This window comes from Salmo salar, chromosome 13 (genome assembly GCF_965601325.2).
Source record: "Salmo salar chromosome 13, fSalSal1, whole genome shotgun sequence".
NCBI classification, from domain to species: Eukaryota; Metazoa; Chordata; class Actinopteri; order Salmoniformes; family Salmonidae; genus Salmo; species Salmo salar.
In genome coordinates this window covers 46,366,211-46,378,165 of record NC_138303.1, presented here as the reverse complement: position 1 = coordinate 46,378,165, position 11,955 = coordinate 46,366,211, and the positions used below count along the sequence as shown (strand labels likewise).

The following is an 11,955-nucleotide window of genomic DNA, read 5'->3' as shown; positions in this document are numbered from 1 at the left end:
GTGTTGTGACAAGATAGGGGTGGTATACAGATGATAGCCCTATTTGGTAAAAGACCAAGTCTATATTATGGTTCAAATATGCAAAGAGAAATGACAGTCCATCATTACCTTAAGACATGAAGTTCAGTCAATCCGGAAAATGTCAAGAACTTTTAAAGTTTCTTCAAGTACAGTAGCCTTCATTTAAGTTTTTTCTGTATTTTTACATTGTAGAATAATAGTGATGACATCAAAACTATGAAATAACACTTTTTTGGTTACTTCATGATTCCATGTGTTATTTCATAGCTTTGATGTCATCACTATTCTTCTACAATGTAGAAAATTGTAAGAATAAAGAAAAAACTAAAATAAAGGCTTTGTCCTGTCTAAACGTTTGGTACTGTACATATGTATAAATACCTTATAAGAGTTGTTAAAATGCATTTATTTACTGTGATATATTTGAAACAGTTTGTTTCCATGTTCACCCTCATCCACATCTTAGAAAATCACACTTATAAAAACATACACTTTGCATCACTGTAACAAGGGACAAAGTACGGGCAAATGTTAAGATGTCGTTCAGATCATTAGTGTCATGTTTCATGTCAAATTAATGGCTATATTATACATTGGTCCTGTGTAGGTACATTAGTCCAAAGTCCTGAACCCCAACAGCACTAGTCACACAATGGCGAAGCCTCACTCTTCACTCAAGTAACTGCCAGTAAATTCAACAAGACAGGCACTTGGAATATATTTACACCAGTACCATTTGTCTTGCAGAACCCCCCCCCCCCCCCATAAAATCTCGAAACTCCTTAATTTGAATTAACAGAAAGAGATAAATCAACCACCCCATTTTGACCACTAACTGCACACAGGGGGACACTCGTGTTATTGATCTCTGTGTCAGTCAGTGTCTTTTTCATCACCGTTCCCAATAAAATAAACATCTCACTTCAGAAAGTCAAGGGTGTGTGGCGTGTTGACAGACAGAAGACCACATTTCAGAAGTGTGTAGCCCCATCCTCTTTTCTCGCCACATTGTTCATTGGTTCCAAGCTCAGCGGCAGTGTCCATGTGGCCTCGTCCCAGATCTGTTTGTGCGGTCTTGCCAAATCCATTGTTGTCATTGTCAAACAAATCTGGGACCAGACTAGACAGTCCAGTCTCCTAGCTGGTCACTTTAGAAAGAGAACGTAGAACGCCATGGTCACACAGGATAGAGCCACTGTCAGGTGAAGCCTGGTCCCAATCACAGATGCTGTTGAGCCAATAACAAAGACAATCAAGGTGATATCAAGTTGTAAAAAACATCACATTTCACACTCATTAGAAAAGCCAGTGGAGGTGTTTGTTCAAAATGCACAAGTGATATGCATTAACTTCTAATGAAATCCTGCTTAACTTTCCCCTTTAGAAAGCATATGTTTAGGGGTGCCTGATTTAACGCTGTTGACTAATTATCAATCTCTGGCATGTTATTTTGGGCGGCACCATCTTATTCCCATTAAATACCTTTGTAGAACACCCCCCAGACCCCTCTCTTCTCTGCCAGCAGCCAGCCCTTCACTCGAGGCACTTTCTTCAGGTAGGCACAAGTGCAGATAAACAGCAAGCCGAACACCAGTAAACCATCGAATGAATACACTGTTCAGAGAAATATATTAGGCATTATAGCAAATTGATGTATACATTTCACAGATTTGTTTTGTACAGTTTATGAAATTAGCTAAAAGTTAACGAATTGTGCATTTCAAGTAAGTTTGACTATAATTTAGGGCTTCATTAGGCTTTTGACATGAATGGCTTGTGCTGTGAGCCACGTCTCCACATTTGCTAGTTGGCTTGCTAACAACACCCGAACTTCCTGGTGGCTAAACTTAGTTAGCTAACTACGTTAGTAAGCAAATGTACTTCCATTTGTTTCATGATGCAGAAATAAGCGTCGCATACCGTTTGCCATTTTCACAGGTTATGGTTACTGCCAAAGATTTTAAAATCAGTAACGTATCTGTATGCTTCTTGTCGTTTGTTTAGTAGTTATACATGAGCGACTTCTGTAAACAGGCTGATCAGTGGAGCTACGTCGATTTGAGTGCTACTGGAAAGGAAGGACTAATGGATCGACGAGCAAGAAGCATCACAGGAACAGAAGGAATGCTGGAAGCAAAGGCAGGCAGCTCTACTACATTTGTATTTGTTTGACCAGATAAACATTTACATGTATCTGAGTAGTAGTAGGACAATCTGAGGGCTTTTGAGACACACGAGTACATGAAAGCCAGTTGCAGAACCATTCTATTCCATATCTGGTACAATAAGGGTGCATCTCTAAGTGGAATCTTTTCCTTTTCTACTTCCATCTGCATTCTGCACTGATTTGAAGAGCTAAACTGGACCTATGTGATGTTTTCACATCTGTGAGGAAAGGAGACAATAAGAGGAAGCCACTTTAGACTATTGAAATGCACCCCATGTGTGGGAAAATCCACCTCTTTCTATTCACATTTAGGGCTGGTTTTCCTAACAGAGATTGGTCCTAGTCCTCTCAATTTGTGATGGTTTTTTAGTCCAAGATTAGGCTTAATCTGTGTCTGGGAAACTGAATGTCTAATCCTATATATCATCTAAAGTAGCAAGCAAGCATACTCTATCACTCTTTTACTCCCCCGGCCTGTTGGTTCATGTAACATTCCAGTATTGGACTTATTGAAAACACCCTACAGTAATAGCACGCATATATTAATTCATTTACTTGAAAGCATAAAGGCCTTTGTCCTTAGACCATGTTGTCAGATTTACTAGACAGCATTAAAGGGCTCAGCTGTCAAGGAGTAGATTCCCAAAGATGCTGAGAGGACTGCCATGTTATCTTGGTTTAAAAGCAGCATAGCAACTCCGCTTGTTTATTCTGCATTACATTACATTTGTAATTTGGAGTGGTTAAAAGCAGCATTGATGTCCACGACAATTAGCTAATCTGACGTCCCAATCCCTGGGGCTTGTGGTTTGTGGTGAGGCTTAGTTTGCATCTCAAATGGTGCCCTATTCCTTATGTAGTGCACTACTTTTGACAAGAGCCCTGGTCAAAAGGAATGCACTATATAGAGAATAAGGGTGTCATTTGGGATGCAACCATAATCTTGAATAGCGTAACAGGATTACAGGGGTTGTCTACTACCACTGTGTGTTGACAACTGGTAGGTTAAGTCATTGAACTGTAACCTACAGACTGTCTTCTACTCAGCGACCGCACTACTATGTTGGATTCGGAAGCCAGAAAGAAGCAGACACCTGTCTGTGTCGAGGTGTGTGGCATTTGACAATGGACTATTGAATAAGAGAGAGGGGGATCTTGTAGCTTGATAGAAATGGGGGACTGTGGCGATCGTGCCATGGAAGGGTCATACAGCGCAAAGAAAGTGAGTCTATTTATTATCGTATGAACTCCTGTCTGAACTGGAGGCTCAACGGTCATGTCAACAGGTGGTGACCATAGAAATATAATTATGTTATATTTCTATGGTTGACAGGTGATTCTGTTCAACACAGAAAAGTATCTGATCTGTGATGATGATTGATAATGTCCTTTAAAGATGGGATTCAATGTTCATTATGCATTAGTCCAATGGATGGACCGCAGTGCTTTCTGGATTTGAGATGTTTTATGGGGTTATATTCAAGGCAGAGCAACAACTTTACAGTTTATATTTAATCAGTAATAGACCATTACAGACAGTGTGTGGAAGGACAATTGGCCTAGCATCATCTGGGATAGGGGAAGGTTTGGCCAGGGTAGGCCGTCATTGTAAATAGGGTTTGTTCTTAATTAACTGGCTTGTCTAGTTAAATAAAACAATACAATAAAAAATTGTTACTACTAATGGCCACAAGGTGGCCAGGTGGGCTGTCAAAGATGGGTCATCTGAATCTAGCAAGAAGGGACGACCTTCTTATTGAACTGGTTTGACCATAAACTGATGATATAGTGATACAAATTCAATCTAAGAGGTTGTCCCCTCAAGAAATGAATACATAGTTGTGGTTTAGCACGATGAAATGGAATGATGTGTGTCAGAGTTTGATGTAGCGGTCTAATCTCCCAACTCCAGAACACATATGCCCCCTCGGCAACTGTGCCTGAATGGTTTGGGAGAAAACAAGCCAGTAGACCAGATTGGACTGGTCTGGATGGCGACTGGCACTCACGCAGTCCTTAACTTTGGATCTGTCCCAGTCTCCGTCCCCCGGCTTTGTCCTGGGCTAAAAGTGAGTCACCCTGTTCCCTGTCTGTCCCTCTTAATCCTCCATTTCCAGATCAACACCCTGCTGGGAGCTGGCTCCAAGAGGGAGGGAGGGAGGGAGGGAGGGAGGGAGGGAGGGGGAGTGAGGGAGAGGGCACCAGGACAGCATAGTTTATACACCCAGTGCCATAGATAGCGGATAGTTCTTGGCACCATACTGTCTTTAATATAGAGTGACATGTCTTATATGGCACATTTCCATACAGGATTTACCCCAGTGTTTTACCCAAAAAGCTCAGACTTTTCTATTTCCATCTACGTGGACCGGCACCCGTGTCTCACTGGGCCATCGCTCCGGCGGACATGCTCTCACTTGGGGCAAAAGCCAGGCCACTGGTACTTTTCCAGCTGGAATTTACATAACAATGACTGTGAACTTTAACACCTCACAAAGCAACTGTTTTGATTATGCGGAGGTTGATTCTTCTCTTCACAAGTCCTCACTGTCAGCCCTAGCTATGGAAACACAATTTCCGTAGTATAACATAAGGGTGTATACGCTATTGTAACACCGATGTTAGTCGAAAAGCAGCAATAGACAGACATGCAGGCACAACTTGGCACAGCACAGGGCGTGCTGGGTAGTTGATGGACTGCAGGACCAATAGCGGTCACTTCCCACAGCCTCCTTGTCTCCAACATATTATGTGTGCAGCGCCATCAGTCCAGCACGCAAGACAATCTAGACCTGTAGTAGATCTGCAGTGTTGACATTACTTGTGGCCTGGAACAAGATGGGTTTTGACTTTGTCTGTCTTAGTGAAAGGCCAGTCACAACAACTGCAGTCTGCCATCTGCCCGCTGGTTAATATGATACTATCCATGAGACTTACTTCCAAACAAGAGTTGATTTCAACTACTGGGTGTGGCTGGCAGAGGCATGTGCTCTGCTGTGTGCGGACTAGAAAGGACAGTCTGTTATGATGAGTTGATTCTCTCTCACCAGCTGTGGTAGCCATTTCTGTACTTCCAATCGTAACACTTTACAATACATTCACCTTCATAAAGGCTTATACAAGTTTTATAATAAGGCTATTACATGGTTTTAAAAATGTGCAGAAGTTGTTCAGTTCTAATAGCGTGGTGTTTTCTTTTCAACGGCCTCCAGGGTATAATGAGAAGGACGAAACATGCATCGTTATGTACCACGATCTCTCATATTTGTTGATTCTTTTTTTTTAATTTTAATTTTATTTTTATTTTTTGTTGTTGCCATCAAATAGTTAACATGGCATTGTTATCACGATGACATTAAAGCTCCTGTGGTGATGATGAGCTTGATAATGGACCAGGGAAACCTTGGCAACCTTGAGGGTGGAGCCAAACATTTTGATAACGCCTGACGATCTGAAAGGGTGATAAGGCGCGTTGCATAATTCAGTCGTCAGCCATCAGCTCCCTCTGTGCGGCAGCACTTTGAGTAAATACAGACGACATGCGTTAATAGCCTAGCCAGGGATGGCACTTCCTCTTGTAGCACCTATATAATTACACAACCTAGATCACACAGGGCAAATCAACAAGCAGCTTGATTAACAAAGGGACGACTTGATTGCATAGCATATTGTTTGATTAAAAGGTGTTCTGTGATGGATATTGTTTTGCACTATAGGAAAATAACACACACACATCTACTGTTTCTTAGCAGATTCTGGAGATGGTGATCAAATAGCATGTGGAGCAAAAGTTGAGAGATTCCACTATGTGGGTTCATTGACAGTGTTTCAACCGTGAGGTCTTCATCAGTTCTCTGTTTTACACTGTATCCTTGGTACCATGTGGTGCGGATGTGTTGTTCCCAACTGCTTCATGTTACAGGACCACATGCAGTGCAGTGTTTGTTATACTCTGCTTGAGTTAATTAATGATTTCCTCTCTTTTCTCTCTCACCTTTCAGGTGCTTCCTCAGCGGCCAGGATTTCGACACCACCGAAAAGGTATATCTGTAGTAAAAACCTAGTACTGATTAAATTCATGAATTATGTGATCTAGATTTGATGGTACAAGTTGACTTGTGCTAACCTGAGTGCCTGTTCGTTTTTGCTCTCTTGTCAATTCCTTATGGAATTTTCTGACAGCAACAGAGCTGGCAAGAATCAGGCTAGACTTGTGCCAAATCCTCTGAAAAATAATGAACCTTTTCCTCTCCTGGAGAGAACTATGTGTGCCGCGAGCCCCCGTCCCGGCAGTCTACAGAGTTTAGTGAGGTCCCGGAAGGGACTCAGACCCAGTCCCAGCAGCCGCCCAGGGTGAAACTGAACGGCTCCACTGTGGAGACACCCAGCCACCACGACCTGCACCGCGAACTACTGCTCAGCACCAAACGGTTGGTTAATAATATATAATATATGCCATTTAACAGACACTTTAATTCAAAGCGACAGTCATGCGTGCATACATTTTACGATTGGGTGGTCATGGGAATCAAACCCGCTACCCTGGCATTACAAGCACCATGCTCTACCAACTGAGTTACAAAGGACCAACTTGAAATAAAGACTCACATATACTTACAATATACACAGAAATAGACTAAAGGTTCTATTATACAGTGCATTTGGAAAATATTCAGACCCCTTCCCTTTATTCACATTTTCTTACATTACAGTTCGAAAATAGATTAAATTGTCCCCCCCCCCATCAATCTACACAATACCCCATAACGACAAAGCAAAACAGGGTTTTAGACATTTTTTATTTACATAAGTATTCAGACCCTTCGCTCTGAGTCTCGGAATTGAGCTCAGGTGCATCCTGTTTCAATTGATCATCCTTGAGATGTTTCTACAACTTGATTGGAGTCCACCTGTGGTAAATTCAATTGATTGAACATGATTTGGAAAGGCACACACCTGTCTATATAAGGTCCCACAGTTGACAGTGCATGTCAGAGCAAAAACCAAGCCATGAGGTCGAAGGAATTCTCCATAGAGCTCCAAGACAGGATTGTGTCGAGGCAAAAATCTGAGGAAGGGATCCAAAAATGTCTGCAGAATTGAAGGTCCCCAAGAACACAGCAGCCTCTATCGTTCTTAAATTGAAGAAGTTGGAACCACCAAGACTCTTCTTAGAGCTGGCCACCCGGCCAAACTGAGCAGTCGCGGGAGAAGGGCCTTGGTCAGGGAGGTGACCAAGAATCCGATAGTCACCATCTCTGCAGCACTCCACCAATCAGGCCTTTATGGTAGAGTGGCCAGATGGAAGCCACTCCTCAGTAAAAGGCACATGACAGTCCACTTGGAGTTTGCCAAAAGATACCTAAATTACTCTGACCATGAAAAACAAGATTCTCTGGTCTGATGAAACCAAGATTGAATTATTTGGCCTGAATGCCAAGCGTCACGTCTGGAGGAAACCTGGCACCATCCCTACGGTGAAGCATGGTGGTGGTGGCAGCATCATGCTGTGGGGATGTTTTTCAGTGGCAGGGACAGGGAAACTAGGCAGGATTGAGGCAAAGATGAATGGAGAAAAGTACAGAGAGAACCTTGATGAAAACCTACTCCAGAGCGCTCAGGACCTGAGACTGGGATGATGGTTCACTTTCACTTTCCAACAGGACAACGACCCTGAGTACACAGCCAAGACAACACAGGAGTATCTTCGGGACAAGTCTCTGAATGTCCTTGAGTGGCGCAGCCAGAGCCTGGACTTGAACTCGATCGAACATCTCTGGAGAGACCTGAAAATAGCTGTGCAGCGACGCTGCTTTATAATTATGGGGGTATTGTGTGTAGATTGAAAAGAAACAAAAAAAACATTGAATCAATTTTAGGATAAGGCTGTAACGTAACAAAATGTGGAAAAAGTCAAGGGGTCTGAATACTTTCTGAATGCACTGTATGTCTCAAAAGTTTTAAGAAAGATCACATCTGCCAACGCATAAACAGAATTAATGGTGCAGATACACTACATAGCCAAATTAGTGGATTCTGCTATTTCAGCCACACCCGTTGCTGACAGTTGTATAAAATCGAGCACACAGCCATGACAAACATTGGCAGTAGAATGGCCTGTACTGAAGAGGTCAGTGACTTTCAACGTGGCACTGTCATATTGCCACCTTTCCAAAAAGTCAGTTAGTCAAATATCTTCCCTGCTAGAGCTGCCCCAGTCAATTGTAAGTGCTGTTATTGTGAAGTGGAAACGTCTAGGAGCAACAATGACTCAGCTGCAAAGTGGTAGGCCACACAAGCTCACAGAACAGGACTGCCGAGTGCTGAAGCGCGTAAAAAATCGTCCTCGATTGCAACACTCACTACCGAGTTCCAAACTTCCTCTAGAAGCAATGTCAGCACAATAACTGTTTGTCGTGAGCTTCATGAAATGGGTTTACATGGCCGAGCAGCCACACACAAGCCTAAGATCACCATGCGCAATGCCAAGCATCGGCTGGATGCTTGGCCGCCATTGGACTCTGGAGCAGTGGAAACGCGTTCTCTGGAGTGATGAATCACGCTTCAACATCTCGTAGTCCGAAGGAGGAATCTGGGTTTGGCGGATGCCAGAAGAATGCTACTTGCACCAATGCATAGTGCCAACTGTAAAGTTTGGTGGAGGAGGAATAATGGTCTGCGGCTGTTGTTCATGGTTTCGGGCTAGGCCCCTTAGTTCAAGTGAAGGGAAATCTAAACACTTCAGCATACAATGACATTCTAGACAATTCTGTGCTTCCAACTTTGTGTCAACAGTTTGGGGAAGGCCCTTTCCTGTTTTAGCATGAAAATGCCCCCGTACACAAAGCAAGTTCCATCCAGAAATGGTTTGAGATTGGTGTGGAAGAACTTGACAGGCCTGCACCAGAGCCCTGACGTCAACCCCATCGAACACCTTTGAGATGAATTAGAACGCCGACTGAAAGCCAGGCCTAATCGTCCAACATCAGTGCCCGACCTCACGAATGCTCTTGTGACTGCTGCGGGGACTTGCTTCCATTCAATCTTCCAACATCTAGTGGAAAGCCTTCCCAGAAGAGTGGAGGTTGTTAGAGTAGCAAAGGGGGGGACCAACTCCATTTTAATGCCCCTCATTTTGGAATGAGATGTTCGAAGAGCAATTGTCCATATACATTTGGCCGTGTGTGTGTGTGTGGGATAAACCGTATTGGTAACTAAATGATGGTGCTTTTATTCCCAGTTGTAGTGTGTGTATTCATTTTCATTTATATTTATGGCTCTGTCTGCCTCATGGCATGGCACATACATACTTGTAATGACATTACAGTTAACGTGTTATACACTGAGGCCTGAGGACGGTGTATGTCATACCCTTTTCACACAACCATGCCAACTCGATCCGTCCTCTTCTGGCTTTGATATTTTCTTTTCACATTGTAGACAGACATGCAGGCACCGCTTGGCACAGCGCAGAGCAAGCTGTGCCTGCATGGTCTCGCAACTATGGTGGATGCAAACCAGGCCGGCACAGTACAGCTCTGCTTGGCTCAGTAGTGTGAATATGTCTGAAAATGTTGTCTGTTGTACCCCTTTTAGAGGCCTGTTGCCGGGAGAGAAGCCTGAGCTGAAGCGAGTCCTGGAACAGAGGAGGCTGGAGCAGCATAGAGAGCAGGAACTGGCTCTACGGCCTCCTTTAGAACTGGAGACTGAACTACGCAAGAGACAGCAGATACTGCTGGAGGTAGTACTCAGAAACACACCCAGAAACACACACAGAAACACACACACACTATGTTGTTAACAGTAAGAGGATAAACAAATTGTGTATTTACAAAAATAGGCTATGACCATGTTTGAGAAAAAAAAAAAGAAGTTATTGCATCCAGTGTGGCTCAGTTGGTAGAGCATGGCGCTTGCAACGCCAGGATTGTGGGTTCGATTCTCATGGGGGACCAGTATGAAAAAGTTTTGAAAAAATGTATGAACTCACTACTGTAAGTTGCTCTAGATAAGAGCATCTGCTAAATGAATCAAATGTAAAATGAAGTGTCTGAAATGAATCTACTGTTGTGTTTCAGTATGAGCAGGAGGAGATCAGGCGTCGAGAGGAGCAGGAGAAGGGTGTCCCTGAGTTTGTTCGCGTGAAGGACAACCTGAGGCGCACACAGGTGTCTGGGCAATGAAGGCCACATGATGCTCTGTCCCTTCCCATCACCCCCCGCAGCCTCCCACCACAAAGGCTCTGGCTGCGGCCCGTTTCTACACCCAGGAGTCCAAAGACTGCACTTCTACGCCTCCGTCACCACAATGGTTCTGCCATTACAATGAGACCACCCTCCTGTTTTGCCCTCCACCAGCCTCCACTGTGCACCATAACCTACAGCTATATGATGAGGGTCAACTTCACTGCAGCAAGTTACTGAAAAGACTACTACTGGGACTGATATGCATCTCTTGCTGGACTGTTTCTACTTTGTGAAAAAAGCAAATAAAGAATCAAATTAGAAAATGTGTGATGAATATAAAGCAATGTAGGAACTGGTCAATAGGTTTCAACGTAGGAACTGGTCAATAGGTTTCAATGTAGAGAATGTGAGTGAAAGTGCATAGGTCTACTGTAAATTATGTGTATGTTCAGGACAAATATTTTGTTCTTTATGAATAGATTCATTATTTTTCTAAGTATTTTTTTATTATTTACTAGAAACACTTTTTGTTTTGAAGTCTGCATTCAAGTCAATCACTTGGTTTACAGCCGCATAGTGTCAATGTGTAAGTGGATTCATTTTTGGGTTTGTTTATTTCTTTCAAAGTCCATAAATTAAGTATAGGTTACTCCACTATTGGACACATGACAGTGACTGGAACCCTGGATTTTGTCGTTAAAGCATCAGTTGTCACTCATAGCTAAACCACCAATGACAGATGGTATGTGTATTAGTCCTATTCGTTGAATTTAATTGTTTGCCTGTTCTTGTTGCTCCTTTTCTTTTTAAGCAATGTGTTTATCAAGAAGACAATAAAGATTTCCAGGATTACAATGATTCCTTTTTCAGTATCCCTTGTGTTCTAGAATCTACAGGGACAACAACTTGAGAATCGATACTTGGGTAGCTCTCCTGGCCTCAACAGTTCCCTCTCACTGCGGTCTTTCACATGGCTATAGGACTTAATTAGCTGATCTTTTCATTCCATCACGGGATGAGCAAAAAAGCTGGCCATCTGGAAGGATGGGAGGTGGGGGAGGGGTAGCTATAACGATATGCTCTCCCTCTCCGCTCCCGGCCCCGACCAGGCATTTAAGGGATGTCCGCGGGTCTGGGGGTGGGGTAACATGGGTTGCTTAACATGGGTTGCTTATTTAATTTAAATGTTTTCTACAATCCATAATTCTCCTTGGGTGACTAAGTAAATGCTTATATTACTAATTTATAACTGTAGGGCTGGGTAATAGTCTATCTGAGAAAAGAACTATAGTCAAAATTCATCATTGTAACATTTTGGATGCATGTCACGCATTCAAGTCAGTGGGCTGTAAGTCTACTGCTATTATTCATCACACTCCTACCAGCCAGCTGTCCACCGGCACTCGCCTCTGCCTCTTCCCCCAAACTTTTCTTTCCTCCAGCTATCATTCTCTACTATAATGTCCCCCCTCCGGGTGTCGTGTGCTGTGTCAATGGGGCAGAGCGTGTCTGGAGAAAAAAAAATGCTCTCGATTGAAAATGTTCCTTGTAGATAGGGGAAATTAACCAACATAAAGTTAC

At 43.1% G+C, this 11,955-nt stretch overlaps 2 protein-coding genes across 3 annotated transcripts; one reads left to right on the top strand and one right to left on the bottom strand.

Annotated features, from left to right (window-relative positions):
- Nucleotides 1-403: 403 nt before the first annotated feature.
- Nucleotides 404-2,084, bottom strand: LOC106566988 (protein kish-B). The gene is made up of 3 exons (XM_014135716.3): nucleotides 1,942-2,084; nucleotides 1,504-1,635; nucleotides 404-1,249 (listed from the first exon to the last, which is right to left on the bottom strand). Exons 1-3 carry the CDS (start codon nucleotides 1,949-1,951, stop codon nucleotides 1,167-1,169), a joined length of 225 nt encoding a protein of 74 aa, XP_013991191.1. The 5' UTR covers nucleotides 1,952-2,084; the 3' UTR covers nucleotides 404-1,166.
- zgc:195245 (protein FAM107B) lies at nucleotides 1,470-11,232 on the top strand. Of its 2 annotated transcripts, XM_014135710.3 has the most exons (6): nucleotides 1,470-1,576; nucleotides 2,026-2,160; nucleotides 6,190-6,229; nucleotides 6,447-6,618; nucleotides 9,785-9,929; nucleotides 10,267-11,232. In XM_014135710.3, exons 2-6 carry the CDS (start codon nucleotides 2,035-2,037, stop codon nucleotides 10,369-10,371), a joined length of 588 nt encoding a protein of 195 aa, XP_013991185.1. In that variant the 5' UTR covers nucleotides 1,470-1,576; nucleotides 2,026-2,034; the 3' UTR covers nucleotides 10,372-11,232. The 2 variants fall into 2 exon arrangements, with proteins under 2 accessions (XP_013991185.1, XP_013991187.1); XM_014135712.3 differs by lacking the exons at nucleotides 1,470-1,576; nucleotides 2,026-2,160 and adding an exon at nucleotides 3,207-3,410.
- The last annotated feature ends 723 nt before the right edge of the window (nucleotides 11,233-11,955 follow it).